This window comes from Erythranthe guttata, chromosome 10 (assembly GCF_056151865.1).
Source record: "Erythranthe guttata isolate IM_541 chromosome 10, IM_541, whole genome shotgun sequence".
Classification (NCBI taxonomy): domain Eukaryota; kingdom Viridiplantae; phylum Streptophyta; class Magnoliopsida; order Lamiales; family Phrymaceae; genus Erythranthe; species Erythranthe guttata.
In genome coordinates this window covers 4,237,581-4,260,790 of record NC_142542.1, presented here as the reverse complement: position 1 = coordinate 4,260,790, position 23,210 = coordinate 4,237,581, and the positions used below count along the sequence as shown (strand labels likewise).

Below are 23,210 nucleotides of genomic sequence, written 5' to 3'. Positions count from 1 at the left end.
TAATCATTATATAATATGATACAGATTGGCTATGAATCTTAAGATGATGACATAATGTACAATATGTTGATTAGATGATGAAGAATCTTAATACATATGATCTTAATATGTAAATAAACATTAGTTATTATTTTCCACTCCTTAATTAAAGCTTGGAATAGACTTTCAACAACTTTTCTTGTAAAAACTTTTTCCTTTTTTTTTTTTTGATAAAGTAACATGTACATTAAGATATATAGTCAAGGTAATTGGACATATATATATATATATATTAAAGATTAAAGATTGAATTATGTAAACATTCATCTAAAGCCTACTAATACCATCTGATGTCAAGAATTGAGCATAGTTTCCCAAAAAAAGAAAATAAAAAAAGGATTTCCTGTGCAGCAAAAATAAAGTCATATATGCTAGAAAGTTGATCTAGAGCCAAAAATCGACATTTTTTTCGTCATCTCTGCGTCACGTTGGAACATCAGATTCATCAGGAATGTAATTCAGTCTCTCAACATCTTCCCAGTTCAACTTCGATGTAATTTCATCGTATTCTGGAATATGCTCCTGAAAATTCAACCAACAAAAAAAGAAATTTATTAATATTAATTATTGTTATAGGGAATGAATGAATGAAATGTAATATATATACCTCAAGCTCTCGGACCAACTGTTTTGCTGACGGGGCAGAAACAATAATTCGACGAGAAGTTGGAGATATAAAGCCTTCGTCAACGGCCTTGTCAAGAAATGACAACAACGAGTTGTAGTAACCTTCAACATTCAACAGCCCCACCTGCGGTTTGATCGTATCGTTAATAAGAATATTGATAATTTTAGTATTGTCTCGTTCTAGACAAATAACGAAAGTACATCGTGCTAGATGTAAACCCGTTTTCTAATCCGATTTTAATTTTCTATATACTACATAATTATAAAGAAACAAGCAATATATTACAAGTTCCACATGGATTGATACATTTCCTATTTCTTTCCTTTTGACCGTAATCGTATATATAATTGAAAGGCAAAAAAAAAAAGGGAAATAAGTCACATGTAATAACATATAGAATATCGGTCTTTTAGATGCTACGCCACGAGTAATTTTATACAATAGATTTACACATAATCAGACACGTACACAATCAAGACATATATATATATATACATATGGATGTGTGCAAAATTGGTAATGGGAACACATTCAATTACACAAAATACACACATATATTGTACTATAATAATACGCTATATATATAAACGGCATTACGAAATTAGGGAATGAGTAGATTACCGGTTTACGATGGATTCCGAGCTGAGCCCATGTAATAACTTCAAGCAACTCTTCAAGAGTCCCATAACCACCTAAAATAAACAAAAATGAAAGGATAATCGATTATTCGAAAGAATCACGTATTTTTTTTCACAACAATTTTTTCGTTAAATCAAATCTAAAATATGTACGATGTAATAAAATACCGGGAAGGGCAATGAAGGCGTCGGCTTGTCGGGCCATCTCGGCCTTCCTTTGGTGCATACCGGATACAGCTCGTACTTCTCCAATCGTTTGTCCCGTTATCTGTGACACAATTAGAACTTCAAATGTTATTTACTATGATAAAAATAAAAAAATGCATAGAATAACAAAAGGGTTACATTATTGTTTTAAGTAGTTATAGAATTAGGACTTAAATATTTTCTTTAGTAAATATAAATTATTTTTGGTACCTCTAGGGGCATAAGAGTTCTTGGAATAACCCTGCAACATATATAATCAGATTAAATTCTTAATATTAGTGATTATACATATATATATATGTATGCATACATAAAGAAAAAAAAAACTTGCAAAATCAGAAACTTGAGATATATATATATATATCCCATGATGTCTGCCTTTGGGTGGTAAGAATTAAACAAGGACACAAAAAGATGGTAGAAAAAAATGATGTTTGTCTTTTGACACACTTTAATGTGTGTGAGTGTGTGTGTGTGTGTGTGAGAGAGAGATAGAGAGAGAGGAGAGAGAGAGAGGAGAGAGAAAGGTACCCTAGAACATGGCGCCCACCATCATGAACTGCCTGAGAAACAAGACCCATCAGACCCACGCTTCCACCTCCATACACCAAATCAATCTTCCTCTCCACCTTATTTTTTTTTTATTAATTAATAATAATAAAACACACACATCGAAATAAAATTAGAAATATTAATAGAAAAAACAAAAATAAAATTAGGGGTGTGGAATTTGGAATGCTGGAGGGCATACATGTATAATTACACGTGCATGAAAAGAAATGAATCCCCATGAATGAAAAAAAATGGACAAGCCGAAAACAGTTATCATATCAATAGGGCACGTTTGGTTCCCCCTACAAAACCAGTTTTCTTTTTTCTTTTTTTTTTTTTTTATTTATTACAACGAACTTAAGATCACGCAAGAACACTGCTCTAATGTACAGGCAGATGACAGCTTGCAGTTTCAGCTCTCTCTCTCTCTCTCATGCCAAACAAACCCTAAACCCTAAAAAATTCGAAACTCGAATTTTATGCTACAGAGAGTCGTCCATTCACGAAAAAAGCTTTAAAATAAAATATGGTTGAATTAAAAAAAAAAATAAAAAAAATACCAGTTCTTTTCCCAACTCAACGGCGGCTTCTTGATAGGTTGGTTTCTTGCCGGAACTGCTGCCGCAGAACACACAAATTCTCTTGAATCTTGATTTCTTCTCCTCCTCCATTCTCTCTCTCTCTCTCTCTCTCTCTCTCTCTCTCTCTCTCTCTCTCTCTCTCTCTCTCTCTCTCTCTCTCTCTCTCTCTCTCTCTCTCTCTCTCTCTCACACACACACACACACACAACACACAGTGAAAGTATGAAAAATGATTCTAATATATAAGTGAGAACGAGTATCAGGGTTCTATAATATATAATCTTATATATATATAAGGAATTGTGTGTTCAACAAAGATTTGAAACGACTGGTCTCTCTTTTGGTTGGTTGCCGTTTGGTTTAGTATTAATCCCACTTATTCATTATCATATCTTTTCATTAATTATTTTAATTCTTTAATTTTATATAAATAAAAATCCTCATAATTTCTATTTTCTATATTTTATTATATGATATGTGCCAAAAATATGTATAATCAATTTATACCGTATCCTTCAAAATCTCTCCACTAATAATAAATCAAATCACCAAAAATCTCTACATCAAATGAAATTAATACAAAATCTCTCCTCCCAATTTTAACATAAAATAAAATTAATTCATTAAAAAAAAACATGTGTCAAAAACTCTAAAATATCCATCACATGTGATGCAGCCGTTGACGGTGACGCCTATAACTAAGTCAAATTCAAAGATCAAACCGAATAATAGAATTTGAGTGACGTAATAGAATTTGAGTAACGTAAATGTAAAATACGTTAGTCTAGTTATGTGTGACGAACTCAATCTAATATGTCTGGTAATATGGATTTTTTTTTGTACTATACAAATAAATAAATTAAATTAAAAAATTAATGAATATCATTGCCTACCAAGTACCAACTGATAATTATGGAAAAATAAACCAAAGTATAATAGCTAGCATTTATTGGTGTTGTACCAAAAACGTATTTGGCAAATATCTTATATTTTTTATTCTCGTTAATTTGTTTTCATTATATCCTTTCGTATATATCTTGGTTTGGTTAAATTACAAGCACCTCCTGAGCTATGGTTAAACTACAAAAATCTCCCTTATGTTTGGATAATTACAACCATCACCTATCAATTATCAATCTTCTTACACGTCCATTCTAGCGGTTTCAAATTTAGTGAAATCTTCGTGATTATATGGAATATTATCAATTTTGTACCCACTTTCTCTCATTATAACTCCACATTTTAATGCAAGATGATCATAATATGTGTTTTTTGTCTTATATATATAGGTTGTGGTGCATCAGAAACTGTATTTTTATACAAAACGAGTACAAACTAGAGCACATTCTACAGAATCTAGATGACTATGTTGAATTTAACACCATAAGGATGGGGATGTAAGAGAAAACCATAATTGAGAAGGTAAATGTAATTATCCAAACAAAATAAGTTTTTTTCGTAAATTGACCATTGGTTGTAATTTACCCATCTTGGTTTTAATTATTAAACACATGAATAAATTCGCTCTACGTGATATCATAAATTGAGTATGTAATATTTTCTCATCAAAATTAAAAAAACTAGTAAATTACTATATTGCACTTTTTGGTAGGATGATAGTATAAGAAAAATTCAAATACCATAAGTTACAATTGGTGCTTCGCATAATCTTAAACTTCGATTGCCAAATCCACCCAGATAATTAACAATTAACAATTACTAACAATTAACAATTAAAAGTTTAACATATAATTTTTAAAAATGAAACTAAATATGCATAATCCGATAGTAAAGGTGAAAGTAGTAAATAAAGTATTTTGTGTAAATATCTCCAATTCTCAAGAAATTGTAAACATATCAATCAGTCAAAGAGCATAAATCAAGCAAAAAGTGCAATGATTAATTTGTCAGTCTAAAACATCGAATCACATTTAAGTTAAACTTATTTCCACATTTTCCCAATCTTCTTGTCACTTCCAAATAAATTTATTTAATTTTTCAATTAATCAATGATTTAATTTAAACAATAGATTTGGCTAGTCGGGTACAACATAATAAATAAATTATTAGTTAAATCTAGAAAATAATACATGAACGATCATTTGTGTATATTAAATTTAAATGATATTTGCTCCACAAACACAATCTCAATAAATAAACAAACACTTGTAGATTATTCAAGTAACATATAGAATCAACTCACAGGAGATTCCAAAAATATTAAGAATAATTTAAGATCTCAATCGTGCAGGATGCTTGATTAATTAATTAATTATTAGTTCATGGATAAGAAGATATAAACGCATTCCTATTATTTATCCCAAACATTAAGTTAATGATACAAATTAGCTAAAGTTATTATATTACGTTTGAATGAAGTTCGAATTTGTATCATCATTTCTCAATCTATTCATGAGTTTCACGTGAGAATTTCTCAATTCTTTAGTTTCTAGAGTTATACAGCTAGTCGTATTATGTACGTGAGGAAACAACACCGGGCCGGACGATGATTATGATTGCCATTATTACTAACAGTCAAACGCCATAATTCATCAAACATTCATTGCTTATAACCGATTAATTTGAACGGACAATCACATTTTTGTATCCAGTATTTCTAAGATTTTTCATATCGATATTCTTTTGTCGACCATGTACGTATTTTTCACACGTCAAATACCTTATATTGTCCCTTTTAGACTGACAATGATTAAATGTAGTGTCTTTTGTTCACTTAATTAATTCTTCTCTACTATATCGAGTACAATACCAACTTTGGAGAAGTGAGCATAATCTTCATATTGGTGCGGCTAAAAAAACAACAAGATCAAAATGCGAGTCATTTAGTTTCCTTGTTGTTGAATCAAAGAAAGATAAACTAGTTAGACACTTTAAAAAAAAACAAGAGAAATATACTAGTGATTTCATGTAGTCCTACCCAAAATGAACAACATATTATTTTTACGTGTCATTTCGCGAAGAATCACACAAAATGCAATATCTCATTTTGAGTAATTCTATACGAAATAATACAAAAACAAAATATGTTGATCATTTCGTGCACGATTACACGAAATGATATGTCTCATTTCATGTAATCTTGTACGAAATGCATAAAAAATGTCGAATTTCGACCAAAATAATTTTGTTTTTACCTCAATATTGGGATCGATATCGGTCATATTGATAATTATTGTTGCGTTCTAATTGATACTATCAATTAAAAAAATGACGATTTGGAAAGTCTTAAGATTTGAAGGTTGAGATAATTTGAAAAAAATTAAAGAATATCTCAACAAATAAATTATTACGCAGTGCAAGTTGTGCAGCTGATAAAAAAAACACTATGAATAATAAACCTTTAATACAATTCAACTCAATCCAAATTAATCTAATTCACCCAATCAATAAAAGCCAAGACTTATTCTTGTTAAATATCTCATATTACACATTTACACTATTAACTATTTTCCCTATTCTTTTATCGAATTACAAATTAATCATGTATAAGTTACCTTTATATATGCAATGAAAATATATAACGATTATTCATATTAGAATCCCTTAACTTTTTGTAACTCGGACTTCTTTTTGTCTTTTTGTTTGGGTAATGAAGGAACCGGCAACTAACCATATATGTGCACTGGGTAAACTTACACTCTCGTAAAATAGCTTACAAACCATACGAGAGAGGTAAATCACACTAGCCTAACTATGTATGACAAACTCCACCTAGCGACATTTGACAATAATATTCGAACTTGAGTCAATTGACACTGGCTCACTCGCTCCAACCACGATCTTCTGGTATAAATCTTATATCAATCATATTTTATAATTCCTCAACACACTACTAATTAATTTCAATTTTCAAGTGCTTTACCACTACGTTAATGTAAAACATATCAACTTTTGTATTAGAGTATCTGGTCAAATTAAAGTATAAAATGATACTTCCTTCAAATTTTGAATTGGAGTATCCGGTCCAAAACGTTCCCAACCAAAGTTCAATGTATCGTTAAAAACATTATAAATATACAAGATGATATAACCAAAATATCTTTTTAATTAATTTTATTTTCACCACCTTTCTCACAACCAATTAATAGTAATAATGACAAAATTAAGAGAATGATGTTCCATGGAAGAAGATTTTTTTTTTTTTTTTTTTTTCCTTCAAGCGATAAATAACTTAAAACAAATCGAACATTACAAATACATGCATGTTTGTATAATTTATGTAGATAACTTACAGCCCTAATTGCAAAATCTAATTTTTGTTTTCCATCTTTTTTTTTTTTGCAAATATGACTTTTTTGGTGTAATAAGAAGAGCGCAGCGACTACCAATTCGGAGTTTGATATTTTTCCTTACAAAACTGTATAGATCGAGTGTCTCACACAATATGATATATACATCATGAATCTTAGATACATGTATATTTTAGGATTAATTCATGATGAATATATTTAATATGATGAATGTACTACATATGCCTAGACTAGTCACTACAACATAAAACGTGATCTATAGCGCTCAAACAAAAAATGCTATGGTAGTATATTATAGCGTTTTTACAAATGTTATTTCTGCCGGAGCTGTAATAGGTCCGGTCTTTTCTATAGCGTTTCTAACGTGCTATCGTAGTTCCTACTTACAATAGCATTTATTTTGCGCTATGATATAACGTTTTATAGCGTTTCATTTTAGCTATTGTTTAGCCAATAATAGCATTTTATTAGCGTTGTGCTCAGTTGATTTATAGCACATATTTTGTGTTATTATTTGACAAGAAAATTGTTCAAAACGCTATCTTAAGTATTTTACTTTGTAGCATACCCTCGTTGCTATTGTTCTCCCAATATTCTTATAAATGTTTGTTTTCCACACTTTTCATTCTAACTACTTGCTCTGTCATAAAATGAATAGGTGGAACTCAGATGTCTCAGTAATTAAATTTGCTATAAGTACATAGATAAATTGTTCTAGTATTTATAAAGTAACAAGAAATGTAGAAACAAGATGTTCAATTTTCTGATATCCTGTAAAGTAAATAATAATCATCTGTATGTTTCTTAAAACTAGCTTTAATAACAACAAACTTTCTTTTGGTTCAATCTTAAATTCACCAAATCTTAAATTTACAAATTTCATGTAATGAATGTCTAGATTTTAGTGATAAACATATGTTATTGATTCGTACATATAAATTGAGAAACTATAAAGCTGTGAGGATATCTATTATATTTTGCAAAAACCTGCATCACATTACTATATTCTACTACAACATTATAACAAAAAGGGTAAATTACAAACACCCCTGAGGTATGATCAAATTACAAAAACCCCCTCTTGTTTGGATAATTACATCTACCCCCTCAACTATGATTTTTTCTTAGACCTCCACCTTTATGGTGCCAAATTCAACATAGTCATCTAGATTCCGTGAAATGTGCTCTAGTTTGTACTTTTTTTGCGTAAAAAATACAGTTTCCGATGCACCACAAACTGATATATACAAGCTAAAAATCACATATTATGGTCATCTTGCTTCATAATGTAGAGTTTGAATGGAATAAAACGGATACAAAAGTGATAATATTCCATATAATCTCGAAGATTCTACTAAATTTGATGAGTTGAGGGGGTGGTTCTAATTATCCAAACAAGAGGGGAGTTTTTGTAATTTGGCCATACCTCATGGGGGTGTTTGTAATTTACCCTAACAAAAAACATCCAATAGGAGAACAGTTTTATTGCAAGGATAAAGTGAGAATTACCTCTTCAAGTGTCAATATATCGGCAACATGAAGCAAAATTTATCAAGCATTTGCTTAGAGAAAACTGATGCAAAGAGAATAAATTAGATCTAGAGGTGCCGAAAGGAATAAATAATCCATCAGTCAATTAATATAAACTCATCCAACCATATTTTGATCCAGTAACAGAGAGAGCTTAACAATTTCGCACTTCTCTATTGAAAGGTCTGCCCTTCTTCTCCTTATAGAACGACTCTGAAGTGCATATGATAGAGATACATATGATAGAAAGTTGGGAATGATAGTATGCTTTTTCATTAGTATGTTGAGTTTCTTCTCCTTATAGAACGACTCTGAAATGCAGAGGGGGCGCACATGGGACGGGATACGTCTATGCCATGAGCTTGTACAACTTCGCATTCATGTTAAGCTGTTGTGGCCCATTACATTTCTTGCATAGACATTGTATTTGTTGGTGCTGATGTTGTTACTTGCAACGGGGGTCTAATAAATATGATCGGGACGTACCAGATTGCATTAGTTGCTAAAAGCATGAACAAACTAGCTTATGCAGTTGCTGAAAGTCAAAAAGTAATTAAAATGACTAATCTCTATTAAATAGAGTAACTAAATAACCATGGCTGGTGATTGTGCTTTTTATTTTTTTGCATCTATTGAATTACCTCATATTACTTGTTTTTGCAGTTTGCTCATCAATTGTATCCGTTGGATCAAGAAGATATGCCAACCGTCTTACGTCTGATCGGTTTTGGGGCACCACTTCCACTAGGGGTAGAGGTTGAAACGTCTGTTTGAGATTTTACACCTGAGGAATATCTTACTTCAACTGTATCCGTTGGATCAAGAAGATATGCCAACCGTCTTGCACCCGATCGGGAAGATATGCCAACCGTCTTACGCCCGATCGGTTTTGGGGCACCACTTCCACTAGAGGTAGAGGTTGAAACGTCTGTTCGAGATTTTACACCTAAGGAGTATCTTACTATGTTTGTCACAAATCTTACTGTGTTTGTCACAGAACACCAAGTCAGTCTGTTCGATATTTTACACCTAAAGAGTATTTCAGAACACCAAGTCAGTCTGTTCGATATTTTACACCTAAGGAGTATTTTAGAACACCAAGTCAGTAAGTCAGTCTGTTCGATATTTTACACCTAAGGAGTGTCTTAGAACACCAAGTCAGCATGTTCGAGATCGAGATTTTACACTTAGTATCTTAGAACACCAAATCAGTATGTTCGAGATCGAGATTTTACACATAAATTTTACACCTAAGGAGTATATCTTATTAGAACACCAAGGCGTGTATGTTATTAGAACACCAGTATGTTCTACACCATCGTAGAACACCAAGTCAGTATGTTCGAGATCGAGATTTTACACAGAAATTTTACACAGTTAGAACACTCGAGATTTTACACACAAATTTTACACTTGAGGAGTTAGAACACCAAGTCAGTATGTTCGAGATCGAGATTTTAGACAGAAATTTTACAGCTAAGGAGTTAGAACAAGTCAGTATGTTCGAGATCGAGATTTTAGACAGAAATTTATGTTCGAGATCGAGATTTTAGACATAAATTTTACACTAGGAGTATGTCTTATTAGGTTTATCTTATTAGAACATCAAAACATGTTTGAGATGTCTTGGATTTTGTTGGATTCTTGTTGAATCATTACAAATGAGATGACCCTACCCCTATTTATAATAGACTACCTCTTTAATGGACGGTGAATATCTATTTGATCTAATGGCTAGGAGTGGTTCACTAGAACATATCTATAACGAGAGTTCTAGAAATCTTTCTAGAATCCTCAAGAATCTCTACATATCTCTATACAAATCTATACATTTGGGTCAATTTGGGTCTAATCATATTTGGGCTAAACTTTTGGAATTCTTAACCTCCCAACCCAAGGGAAACTGACAAAGTATTGGGCCAAAACTAGCGGTCCGTGACAACTAGTACTATAAAACTTTCTGCTGCTCGTGTTATATCGTTTCATCAGTACAGCAACTTGCAGTGAACATATCGTTTAGACATTGAAAGTTGCTGTATGATGGATATATACATCTCTTACAGAACTACATATATATTTGGTTTTTGACCTTTTTACTTGAGTTTTGTCATAATGTTGTGCTGTCTGTTAAGACATATATGACTGGTGGAACAAATGTTTTTTTTTTTATGCCCAAATATACTGTTGAATACTTACACCATTCATTACTCATTGAAATACAAAAATTAAACATTTTTCTATAAGAAAATCATCCTCATGAGATGGATTTTTTATTTTTTTTATTTTTTATTCGACGAATATTTTGCTCTGATTTCTGGTTCAAAAAATTATTTCCGCCTTTTTTTTTACATATTAAATATTTTTTTTATTCCATAATTACATTTCAACAAGAAACACAACGAATCGTCGCAATGAATTTCATAGAATTTGTTTTGTGGTCATCCATGCGACGAAACTTGAATTGTCTCAAATAAAATAATTAGTTTTTTTTATTTTTTATAATGTTTTTTTTAGACATTTTTTTAACAATGTTAACCCGGTGACGAATTTGGAAGAATGTCGCAGCAGTATTGCTTTTACTTTTTTCCCAGCTCAAATTGCGACGATTTTGAAAAACGTTGCACTTGGGATCAATATTTGTTTCTTTTTTAGTGTTATTGTAATAAATAGTTGCGACGACGCTATAATTTTCATCCTCCCAAATTCTCGCGCCCAGTTTGCTACGAATACAGACACATCGCAACAGATTTAATTATACATTATTTTTGTAGCGACGATTAAAACAGAAACGACTTTTTGATAGCAAGACGATTTGATTAATGCTATACCTTATGAACTTTTTGTAGGCTCCCATCGTCCAATCTTACGAATATTTCGAATATTTTATAAACTATAACGCAATTTAATCATTATACAAAATAATAGATTACAAATATTGCATAGAAACAACATAGCAGATCTTATATCAGATCACCAAAGCAAATTTCATTTTTGTATATAATTACATGTTTGCCCTTCCACACGCAATAACACACAATCATTTTTCCAGGTCCTTCTAACATCGATGCAAAAAACATATATATAGCTCAAACACAATCATTTCTTTCATTGTCTGCAATCAAAATTCAGCAACACATTTGCCATTCCGTTTTTCTTTTCTTTTTCAATACCACAATATATTTTTAAGGTCTAAACCATGGCATAAGGATATAATACAAAGTTCAAAATGACAATCATCGAACTTGTTCGAACAAAGTTAAGCACATTTTCCGTCCATTATAAAAAAAAACCATGAGAGAGAAGGAAAAGAAAAAAAAAGCATTTCTCATACGCTTACATCATCAATTGCGGTACCTGCTGCGGTCCCTATCGCGTTCTCGTTCACGGCCATAATCTCTGTCACGGTCATAGTCGTAACCTCGATCTCTCTCCCTCTGCCTGTCGTGTTCTCGACTGCGATGCCTGTCTCTTTCTCTCTCGTCACGCCCTCTTCCCCTCTCTTTACTTCTCTCTCTTCTATCCTTTTCACCTGCACCTGTTAATATACATTTAGTAAATCTCTTCATTGTAGTAACTACTTTTTACAAATGTAATGAGCATATGTGAGATTCAGACAACACAATAGAATCCATTAAAAAAAAAATACCTAGTTCCTCAACCTCCCATCCTGCACGTCCAACACCAGGGATGCCAGGAGCCATTTCACCTTGCTGTGTTTTTGCACGGAACTTTTTCTTGAGATTGCCAAACTCGTCGTACATTTCACCATCATCCTGCGAACATAAACACATTCATATTTATTGACTGAGATTACGTACATTGAACCACACTTCTAAAGAAAGAAGAGCAATATAATACTTCTTCAGCCTCTCGTCGTCGCCGTTTTGTTTCTTCAATTTCTTCTTCGTCCAGTTCTTTGTAGCCTCCACCACGCCCTCCTCTAAATAAAAAGTCAACAAAGGAACAAGGTCAGTATTCAGACAAGAGCTAGATATATTTATACAGAGTAAAAAAGACAGATAACAATGGCCTCTCTTCTACGACCTACAGCCTAAATATACGTTGACAGATAAAAGGTAGGTTAAATTAAGGTCCAGAAAATGGGCAATATGCATATTCGTCAATCTTGTATGATTTCCCGAAACAAACTTATCCCATACAATAAACAAGTTGCAAACCCCAATCCTTGAAAAAAATCCTCCTGCTTATATTAAAAAAATATTCATGTTTGAATTAAGGAACACCTCTCTATATGTCTAGATTGACAATTTGGATTCCAGGAATATTTAGCCCTACGGGTTTCAAAAGACTCCAATACTGAGTGGATATGAAATCCATAGTTAATTGATCTTATTAAAAAATACGAAAGTGTAAATAATTGGTATCATGAAATTGAAATTCTTAGCTCTCGTGTAATTCAATTAAAAAGTAAAGTAAAGGAGTTGATACATCAAGAGACCAGAAAGATGAAAAAAAATATTCTTCACATACCTCACACCTCCCTCATTAGTTCCAGGTTTATTGGTATTGCAGATGTTGCATTTTGAACGTTTTGCCCAATTAATGTTCCCACACCTGAATTAACAAAGAAACAAGAAACTATGTAGAAAGAGCAAACAAACAAAAAAAAAAGATTAATCAAAGAATTGGATTTTCACGTGAGCATCAAAACAAGGGAAGCAAATCCAGTTCCATGAATAAAGAACTACAATAGGAAGCAACAGCAACATAACAGATTGAAATATAATTCAATTAGAACCAAAAGACTGCTATTTTAGGCAAAAAAAAAACGAACACAAACAAATCAAGCATGCCAAGCCTTCTTACATTCACATCATAAGATTCTGTGAAAACCTTGACTGGAACAATCATCCATAGTGAAATCATCGTCTCCTAACAATATCTCATGGAAGTCCATACAAAGGATTCCAGCAACAACACGTAAGGTTTCCAAATTCCAACTAAACCCAGATCTGGTTTCTTGGTTTCCCGTTTGATAGTTAGATGTATAAACTTACAAATTATGCCACAAACTTAACACTATAAATAGCAATAAAAATTCAAAATACATTGGTCGTGGTTAATCTATTGCCCACTCAGTCTATATACAACTATTACTTCGATATTGCCCACCCAGCACCCAACGGATAAAGTACATTATATATCCGATAGATTCTACTTCTCGGTCGTGAATATCTGAACATGTTCTTCTTGAAATTTCAATGTCTAAACAGTAAATGATAAAAAAAAAAAAAAAAAAACTCCTCTACAAGAGACATAAGCAGCAGCTCAATAAATGCTATGGCATCTTTTCAACATGCATTCCTAGTCATGGAAGCTCTTATTTTGAAGGAAACGGTGTATAACTGTTACGAGTCATAAGAGTTAAAACTACCTATGTTGACATGTACCCAATGCACCAATTCACTAGCTTTGACTTCCAGATGATTTTGTCTGATTTAAGCGACGATTTAAAAATCGGACTGGAATGGCATGTTCATTTGGCCAGTCAAACTGCCTGGACCACTTCTGATTATTCATTTCTTTTGGAAAAAATTCAAAGATTTAGAAATTTACCCAAAAATGAAAGAAAGGTGTACTTCCACTCTCCGATATAACTAAACCATGAAACATCATTTCAACGTGAAGGAACTTATTATTTTCTTTTTTAAGAGATGGGGTTGGGGGAATGGGAGTTCAAGTAAATCATACAAATTCTTACATTGGACAAGACCAATCATTTGGACCAAAAAGCCCTCCTCCAGCTGGAGCTCCGACTGCACGAGCACCTCCTGAATCAGGGCCACCACGGCCCCTTCCTCGGCCACCACCTGCTGCACCACCACCAGCGGCTCCAGCAGGGCGTGCAGTTCCACAACGGTTGCACACACCTCGAAATGCAAAGTTTACGTTGCCACAACTGTTTCCATTAAAAAAAAAAAAAAGAGGGAGAGTATAAGTAAGTGTGTCCACAGCAAGTTTTTCGGGCGAAACAAGAAAAGATAAGTAAAAAGAGCAAGAATGAGCAGCTCACCAATGATCACATCACAGACCTTGTATTCAAACACGTCCAATCTCCATCTTGCTGCCATGCTTTTCCCGCACCATCGCCTCGACCTCGACCTCTTCCAGCCCCATCATCCACATCCACATCCACATCCGCATCCACAGCTCCTTCCTCCACTCCATTGATTTCACTAGTTATAACTTGATCAACAGCATGACTCCCACTATCGTCCTTATTTTTGGACTCCGCCAGAAAGACTCCAATTGTTGCTCCATGGAAATCATTGTTGTTGAACCATTCAACAGCAGCTAACGCAGCATGCGGGTCCTCGTACGTGACTGTGGCATCACCTTTGGGCTCATTTGTCACTTTATCATGGTATATCCATATCTTGGGGCGCCCGGTTCGTTTGTCTTTCTATGAAACATAAGTATTACTTCAGTCCACAAGCAACTTACGAAACAAATAATGCTCAGATACACACACACCCATGAATGTGCAAACACGGAAACATGGATTAATGGGAGGTAAAGTTTGTGAAACCTAGATCCAAATTGTAACTCTATAAACGAACACATGCACATGCATAAAAACTCAACTCTTCTTACAGTTCTACAAACATATGTTCACATTAAGCTGCAACCACACACAAAAGTCACTAGATCTTATGGATACCCAAAGGCAACTCGGAAAAAGAAAAAAAAAAAGAAAAAAAAAGGGAATACCTTTAGCAAACCAATAGTACCAAAGTGTTCAGCTAACATATCATCATCAGTACCAAAAGGCAAGTTACAAACATAAACAGTCCCATTCGTTGGGGCACCTTTTCCCGAATAGTTCGCCATTCTGCTCCAATTTCATGAAGCGCCGCAACAAAACAAAAATTAGAGTCCGAAATCACCCTTCGACGATTGCCCTATCCAATCAAGCGATAAAAAAAATTCAATTACAATTTCAAAGAGAGAGAGAGAACGAAAAATCAGAAGTCTGTCAATGGTGGTTTCCCGTAGAACTGAAACGAATTTAACCATCATTGCTTCGTATGTGATAAGGTTTAAGAAATGATTTTTACAGAAAATTTTGAAAAGAAGAGAATTGAGAGAGCGGAACAAAACCTAATTCCGCCGGTGGGTGTGGTGGTGGACGCCGTCGCAGGTGTACTCCGTTAGATGAGGAATTAATTTGGTTTTTGCCCGTCTGCGAAATGGGAAGGGGATCGACAAATTGCAAATATGCCCCGGGACAAGCAACGTAATTTATGGTACATTGGAGGGTAATTTGGTCCTTTTCATTTATTGGGCCTCAGTCCAGTTTTATGGCCCATTGTCCCAAACCCTGCTATAAATCCAATGAAGAGTAATAACTTTTTGCCCATGAAATGGACTTTGTTATAAGCCTTGACCCGTTTCACAAATCAATAATAATAATAATAATAATAATAATAATAATAATAATAATAATAATAATAATAATAATAATAATAATAATAATAATAATAATAATAATAATAATAATAATAATAATAATAATAATAATAATAATAATAATAATTATAATAATAATTATAATAATAATTATAATAATAATAATAATAATAATAATAATAATAATAATAATAATAATAATAATAATAATATTATTATTATTAATAATAATAATAATAATAATAATAATAATAATAATAATAATAATAATAATAATAATAATAATATTTAATATTTAATATTTAAATGAAAAAATAAAAATGATCAAATGAAAATTAGAAAGAAATTTTGGAATTCTTAATAGTTGTTTAGAAAATTTCACTTTAACAAATTTAGAATTTCACTGACACTCTTCTAAATTATTCTTAATACCAATAAGGAGGGCATTTTTTACTCTACCAACCCTCGTTAGGAGAGTTGGTTTGGTACCTAACATTTATCAATAGGGTAAAGGTCTAGGATTCGAGTCCTCCCTCCCCTACTTCCCCTATAATGGACTAGAATTTATTCAAAAAAAAAATACAAACAAACAAAGACAATTATTCTTATCGTTGTGAAAAAAAAAATTTAGGTTGACTTCGTCCGCAATTTTCTAGTGAAGAACATGTTTCTATTGGCAACAATTGTAATGCGAAACAATGAAGTGCACAACGTTGAGGGCGATACTACATGTTATATTGTTAGTTTTAGTAAAGTTTTTCTTCCATGGTGTTTGGAACCAGCTCACGGTTTCTAATCAGAATGGATTCTGCATAGTGAGGATCAAGTCAAGGTCAATTTCTACGTAGCTTTCCCTCCCGAGAAGGATTTCTTCGTTACGGGAACAGCAAGTGCATTTGGTAGAGCGTAGAGCGAGTTTTCCGTCAGCCGGATGTTGTTGAATGGGAAGCTCGAGCAGCACAAACGACGCTTTCTATTTTGGTGTCCAAAGGGTGGAATTCCCTTGTGCTTGAAGGAGATACAAAATTGGTTATTGAGACTTTACAAGATGGCAATATATACTTATTTGCTTCCCTTCATGGCGTGTATTGTAGATTGCATTATGCTAGCTACTTCGATTAATTATTGTGTTTTCTCGTTCTTTACGAGATAGAGTAATAGTCTCGCGCACGCTTTAACTTGCTCGACAAATCAAATCATGTAACGATGGCCCGATTTCACCTCCTTCCAATCTTAGCTAGTATAGCCTAATGAAATTCTTCCTTTTGTCCTAAAAAAAAAATTAAATTAGCCAACCAAAAGTATATAATTAACAATTGAATTTTCATTTGTAACGTACACTTTTCACAACGGCTAAGTGGGCTCCAATTCAACATTTTCCCTCTTGTCATCGATGAAGCATTAACGGGCACGAAATCTATTGCTTGTATCTTTTTTTTAATTTTTTTTTTTAAGTTTGTGATTGCTAGAACAATTATAATTAATTGTATTTTAAAAAAATCTTGTTTTTAAATGAATTTAAATTTAATTATTATAAAGGTAGACATGGAAAAAGATTCACGATTTTTTATGGAATTTAGTCATTTACCCTATATTCTTAGATGGGAAGAAACATGCTCCAATCAATCACCACGGAATCAAAATATCTCCTACTCAACTAAAAAAAAAAAATTTAACTTTTTTTTCCAAAAGTTAAATCGAACATATTTTTTTCTATCTTCCTTTTCCCTAAAACCAGTGGGGCCCAAAGAAACTTTCCATTGCCAAAAACTGGATCATATAATCAAACAAAGATTCCACCAAAGTGCAAACGTTTGTTGTCCAAATATTATTAAAAACTAAAAAGTGTAAATTACAACCATCCCTTAAGTATAGTCAAATTATGAAAACGCCCCTCTAGTTTAGGTAATTACAATAATCCCCTCAACTATAAATCTTCCTACACGTCCATTCTTGCGGTTTCAAATTTAGTGGAATATTCGAGATTATATAGAATATTATCACTTTTGAACCCGTTTTATCCCCTTCGAACTTCACATTTTCAAGCAAAATGATCATAATATGTGTTTTTTGGCTTGTATATATATATGAGATTGTGGTGCATCAGAAATTGTATTTTTACACAAAACGAGTACAAACTAGAGCATATCCCACGAAATCTAGATAATTATGTTGAATTTGACACCATGTGTAAAAAAAAAATTATAATTGACAAAATAGATGTAATTATCCAAACAATAAGATTTTTTTTTTAAATTAACATACTCAAAGGTGGTTGTAATTTACCCTATTAAAAAATACCCAAAAAGAAATTAAAAAGAATTCAATAACAGATAATTCACTTCCTCCTCACACTCCACACAAATTAAAAAATGAGTTCTTCCCTTTCTCTTCTGCCTCTGTTTTCTCTCATTTCCATCTTCTCTCTTTCTTCCGCCTACTCCACCACCCTCTCCCTCTCACCCACCACCGCATCGCCGCCGCCGCCCCTTGCCAATCCATGGCAGAGGCTCAACCACCTCTCCGCCGCGTCTTCCACCAGAGCCCACCTCCTCAAACACCCAAACACCAGCACTTCCGCCGCCGCCGCCACCAAAGCGCCACTGTTTCCCCGCGGCTACGGCGGATACTCCATCTCCCTCAGCTTCGGAACGCCGCCGCAGACACTGCCCTTCGTCATGGACACCGGCAGCAGCCTCGTCTGGTTCCCATGCACCCAGCGCTACGCCTGCAATTCCTGCAACTTCGTGAACGTGAACCCTTCTAATATATCCATCTTCATGCCGAAATCGTCTTCTTCCACCATGATTATCGGCTGCAAGAACCCCAAATGCAGATGGATTTTTCCCGACGTCCAGTGCAAGAACTGCGACCAAAACTCAACCACCTGCAAAGAATTCTGCCCGCCGTACATAATCCAGTACGGCTCAGGATCGACGACTGGGCTACTGCTGTCCGAAACCCTATTCTTCCCGGAAAAATCGGTGGAAAATTTCTTCGTCGGCTGCTCAATTTTTTCATCCCGGCAGCCGGCGGGGATCGCCGGATTCGGCCGCGGCCCGGAGTCCTTACCGGCTCAGATGGGTCTTAAGAGATTCTCTTACTGTCTCGTCTCCCACCGCTTCGACGACGAGCCGGTAAGTAGCGATCTAGTTTTGGTCGGCGGCGGCGGCGCCGCCGGCGCCGCAGCCGGAGTTGAGTACACCCCGTTCCGCAAGAACCCAAAGTCTGCGAACCCCGCATTCCAGGTCTACTACTACGTTACGCTCCGGAAAATCACGGTCGGCGGGGTCCACGTGAAGGCGCCGTACGAATTCCTAGTGGCGGATGCCGCCGGCGACGGCGGCACGATAGTGGATTCAGGCACCACCTTCACGTTCATGGAGAGCCGGGTGTTCGAGCCGGTGGCGGAGGAGTTCGAGAAGCAGGTCGGCCGGAGAAATTACAGCAGAGCCCGCGAAGTCGAAGATCGGTCGGGATTAAGGCCATGTTTCAATGTCTCCGGCGAGGGTTCCGTCAGCTTGCCGGAGTTGTCGTTCCATTTCAAAGGGGGTGCAGAAATGGTTCTGCCGTTGGCGGATTACTTCTCTTTCTTGGATGATTCGGTGATTTGCATGACTGTAGTGACGAACAATTCGACCCGGGAGGGAATCGGGCCGGGCCCTGCAATTATCTTGGGTAATTATCAGCAGCAGAATTTTTACATGGAGTATGATTTGGAAAATGAGAGGCTTGGATTCAAGAGACAATTGTGCAAATGAGGTTAATTAAGGGAAATTAGATGCCACACTTTGTTATTTATACTTGATGGATTTGAACCGTAAATTAACATATAATTACATACAATTGTGTGTATGTGTGTTTAGTGGATAGTTATTTAATAAATTCTACGGTTCAAATCCACTCAGTATAAATAATCAGGTGTAGCATTTAACTCACCGTTAATTAACATATATTTAGCAATTCCTGTTTTGTGGTTTTGGAATTGGGAAATAAATGCTCATCACAAGATAGCCAAAATTGGGGTAATAAATGGAGTTATGGTGGTACCAAATGTGCCAAGGAAAATGACAAATGATTTCGTCGTCGTGCTCAATATATTTACCTCATACACGTGGCAGTGATTTACGACATTTTTTCATTCATTTGAGTTCAAAAACTCTTTACTTACTCAATCGACATACATTTGAGCTGCATCATTATTCTTCCAATTCAAAGATCAAGAACAGGTCGACCGAATAAAAGAAGTCCGCCCTTTGACTATATGGTGAACTTGAACCCACTCTCAATTCAAATAATTTATATTACATGATATCGTATTATTTTATTTATTTTAATCCACCCAGTTTAGCCTAACAGATTAATTAGCCGAATTTATAATGCCACAAAAATGAAAGTTTTCCAAAATATGAAAACTCGAAAAGATCAATTGTAATTTGTGAATAGAGTTTACATGATATATTAGTAATTACTAGCGAGAGCCGAGATATATAGAAAGGCATTAGGTGGAGATAAACAACCAGTGTGCGGTCGTCAACAAAGCATTTAGTTGGTTTGCGAAAAAGATGGAATTGATAGCTCATCGCCAACGCGCAAGATCGGGTGGCCATGTGAAACACCTAGGAAATTAGGAATGCAAACAAACGTGAGTTGGAATTATCACATGGCTTTCGTATACTACTCGCACTAGTTGTTCATTTTAATTTTAATTTTTTTTTTCTAAAATCAAATGCTTTTCTTTTTGAAATATCGATTTAAATGTTCGAGTTTTGTTCGATTTAATTTGAAGTACGCCGTGTTTGCTCTGAGTTTGGCCTGCCTTGGTAATTCAAGTATGATCAAATATATTCAACCTATGCACATTTGAAATATAACACCAATGTTAGTTGATTTTTTGAAGGATAGAATCTGCAGTTATCTACAAGCTGTTTTATATGGTGGTAAACGACACCGTCCACTAGTGATAGTAACTGGAGATTGTGGTAGTGGGTTAATTTGATTTTCAATTTGTTGAGTGTATGCAGGTAAATATTCGAACAACCATATATATATATATATATATATATATATATATATATATATATATATTATATATAGAGTAAAAAGCAGTTTGCCCCCTAAACTATAACCGGTTTTGCGCTTTGCCCCCGAAACAAATTTTTTTTGCACGTTTTTACCTAAACTCATTTTTTTGTTGCACGGTACCCTAAATGTGGTATTTTCCGGCAAATGTGACCGGAATCTCACGCACGTGCCATTCACGTGAGTTTTGGAGGGGCAAATTTGTCTTTTTACTTTTATTCATGTCTGACTTCAGCAACTCACCCAAAACCACCGTTCTGCCCTTGATCGCCGCCGGATGAAGTGGGCTCCTCCCATCTCCGTCCAAAACACAGCACATCGAAGAATCTATCGAAACTAGCTCCTTCACTATTGTCACGTGCCCTTTTGCTGATGCAAAGTGAAGGGCTGAAGACCCTTTTGAATTCAGTGATTTTGATAGCTAGGAATTTGTGCTAAGAAGTTTGTTGATGAATTCCACGTGTCCCAGAAGCACTGCTGTGTGTAATTGATTTTCAGACATGGAAGCAATGCTTGAGCTTTGGAGGAGTTGACGATTTTCTTCTAGAAGCTCTGTAAGAAGTGAAATTGAGCTTTGGAGGAGTTGACGATTTTATTGCTGTTTTTTTTTATCAATTTTTTTTTTTTTTTTGATTCTGATTCTGAAATTATGAAAGATTTTTTTTTTTAATTCTGATTATGAAAGTATGAAAGATTTTTTTTTTTTTTTTTTTTTTTTTTTTTTTGAGGATTTGAGCTTTATTTGCAGCCTCCAATTAGGACAGGGTTTTATTTTTCTTCAGGGTCCAGAGTCAAAGGTTGTGAATCGGCGGCTGGGGGCAGCGAGATTTTCTGGTTGGCCGTTGGGATGGGTTGGAAGGGTGGTGGGCGACAGAAAGAAGAAGATGATACTTTTTTTTTAAATTTATTTTATTTTTATTTTTTCAATTATTAATTCATAATTAATATATAGGATATTAATGTAGTGACGAATTTACCCCTGCAAATATCACGTGCAACGCACGTGTTTTAACATTCCGATCAAAATTGTCGGAAACTTAAGTTTAGGGGGCACCGTACAACGAATTAACGAGTTCAGGTAAAAACGTGCAAAATTTTTTTGTTTAGGGGGCAAAGTGCAAAACGACCCATAGTTTAGGGGGCAAATTGCTTTTTACTCTTATATATATTCCCGTGCTCTTTTCTTGTTTTCTTCTTCTTTTAAATTATGGGTGTCCATGTGCAGATTATTTAATGTATTTGTCCCTACATCTATACATATATATTATCAGAAATCTATATTTCAATTTGATTTTTTATTTGATAAAAAAAGATATCTACATAATTTATTTGTTATATGTTAATGAGTTCAAATTCAAATCACTGGCTCAAGTGGTCAAATTAATTTGTTACAAACTGGATAGAGGTCAAAGTTGAATTTCAACCTAATCCATCAATCCTATATAAACCAAAATCAACAAAAATGTATATGAAATTAAATATGTGATATACGCTACACCCGATGAATTTTATCGGGTTATATTTTACATATGTATTCAAATGTGAAAAACAACCCGGTAAATTTCACCGGCGTAGCATAATTTGACGATTTTTCGGTTTACTTACAAAGACGAGATCTTTTTTTTTTTTTTTTTCTGAAATCTTGGTTTATCTGATCATTAGTGACTACAAATTCCAAATTAAAAAAGAATTGTTTTTTTTCTAATAGTTATTACATCCATCAAATATATGGGTTTTAGACATAGGGCCACAGCCCACATAGAAGCAAAGTTGCTTACTTGAATTCCATAAAAGGCCGAAAATGGGTAGCCCTTTTGATTGGATAACGAAAGAGTCTTGTAAAGTAATCTCAGAAGCCCAACAATGTTCTTCGAACGCATCTCGATTTCTATTTTTTTTTTCTTTTTTTCATTTTTTAAATATCAATATCTTGATTTTGAAATTACCTCTTGCAATCGTCATATTTTCATCATTTCCCCCCCATTAAATAAATTCAAAATGATTGAATTCCTATATTATTATATTGAAAATTTCAAGTTACCCTAAAAGTAGAGGTGTTAACAAATAGAAAAACAAAAAAGAACCTCAGGTAGGGCAACAAGTTTGCATGAGCCTAGCTCGTGGTTTCATAAAGCTCGAGGATCTGCTAAATGGCAATGTAAACGATCTATGAGATGATACACCCGATGAAATATAACTGGTGATAATGCACTATCGATTTATACAAATAACTGTACACTAAATACACACA

General features: G+C 34.1%; 3 protein-coding genes across 4 annotated transcripts; 1 reads left to right on the top strand and 2 right to left on the bottom strand.

Annotated features, from left to right (window-relative positions):
• Positions 1-267: 267 nt before the first annotated feature.
• Positions 268-2,960, bottom strand: LOG7 (Putative lysine decarboxylase family protein). The gene is made up of 7 exons (XM_012973241.2): positions 2,625-2,960; positions 2,044-2,141; positions 1,723-1,753; positions 1,474-1,573; positions 1,289-1,359; positions 647-790; positions 268-561 (listed from the first exon to the last, which is right to left on the bottom strand). Exons 1-7 carry the CDS (start codon positions 2,733-2,735, stop codon positions 463-465), a joined length of 654 nt encoding a protein of 217 aa, XP_012828695.1. The 5' UTR covers positions 2,736-2,960; the 3' UTR covers positions 268-462.
• Positions 2,961-11,526: 8,566 nt separating this feature from the next.
• On the bottom strand, positions 11,527-15,697 carry TAF15 (TBP-associated factor 15). Of its 2 annotated transcripts, none has more exons than XM_012973323.2 (8): positions 15,569-15,697; positions 15,179-15,369; positions 14,500-14,870; positions 14,169-14,366; positions 12,938-13,021; positions 12,305-12,386; positions 12,093-12,219; positions 11,527-11,981 (listed from the first exon to the last, which is right to left on the bottom strand). In XM_012973323.2, exons 2-8 carry the CDS (start codon positions 15,296-15,298, stop codon positions 11,788-11,790), a joined length of 1,176 nt encoding a protein of 391 aa, XP_012828777.1. In that variant the 5' UTR covers positions 15,299-15,369; positions 15,569-15,697; the 3' UTR covers positions 11,527-11,787. The 2 variants fall into 2 exon arrangements, with proteins under 2 accessions (XP_012828777.1, XP_088680009.1); XM_088823883.1 differs by having other exon boundaries at positions 11,527-11,975.
• Positions 15,698-18,046: 2,349 nt separating this feature from the next.
• LOC105950011 (Eukaryotic aspartyl protease family protein) lies at positions 18,047-19,990 on the top strand. The gene has a single exon (XM_012973331.2). The coding sequence runs from the start codon at positions 18,250-18,252 to the stop codon at positions 19,636-19,638; it is 1,389 nt and encodes a 462-aa protein (XP_012828785.2). The 5' UTR covers positions 18,047-18,249; the 3' UTR covers positions 19,639-19,990.
• Positions 19,991-23,210: the final 3,220 nt, after the last annotated feature.

Bases quoted from the DNA above. Each gene is read 5' to 3' on its own strand.
- LOC105950011 (XM_012973331.2), top strand. From the start codon at position 18,250: ATGAGTTCTTCCCTTTCTCTTCTGCCTCTGTTTTCTCTCATTTCCATC.
- TAF15 (XM_012973323.2), bottom strand. From the start codon at position 15,298: ATGGCGAACTATTCGGGAAAAGGTGCCCCAACGAATGGGACTGTTTAT. The intron at 14,367-14,499 runs GTCTGTGATGTG...TAATGGAAACAG, and splicing joins TGGACGTGTTTGAATACAAG to TTGTGGCAACGTAAACTTTG. The intron at 13,022-14,168 runs GTAAGAATTTGT...TTGTTAATTCAG, and splicing joins AATGATTGGTCTTGTCCAAT to GTGTGGGAACATTAATTGGG.
- LOG7 (XM_012973241.2), bottom strand. From the start codon at position 2,735: ATGGAGGAGGAGAAGAAATCAAGATTCAAGAGAATTTGTGTGTTCTGC. The intron at 1,574-1,722 runs GTACCAAAAATA...ATTGTGTCACAG, and splicing joins GAACTCTTATGCCCCTAGAG to ATAACGGGACAAACGATTGG. The intron at 791-1,288 runs GTAATCTACTCA...ATCAAACCGCAG, and splicing joins TCGGAATCCATCGTAAACCG to GTGGGGCTGTTGAATGTTGA.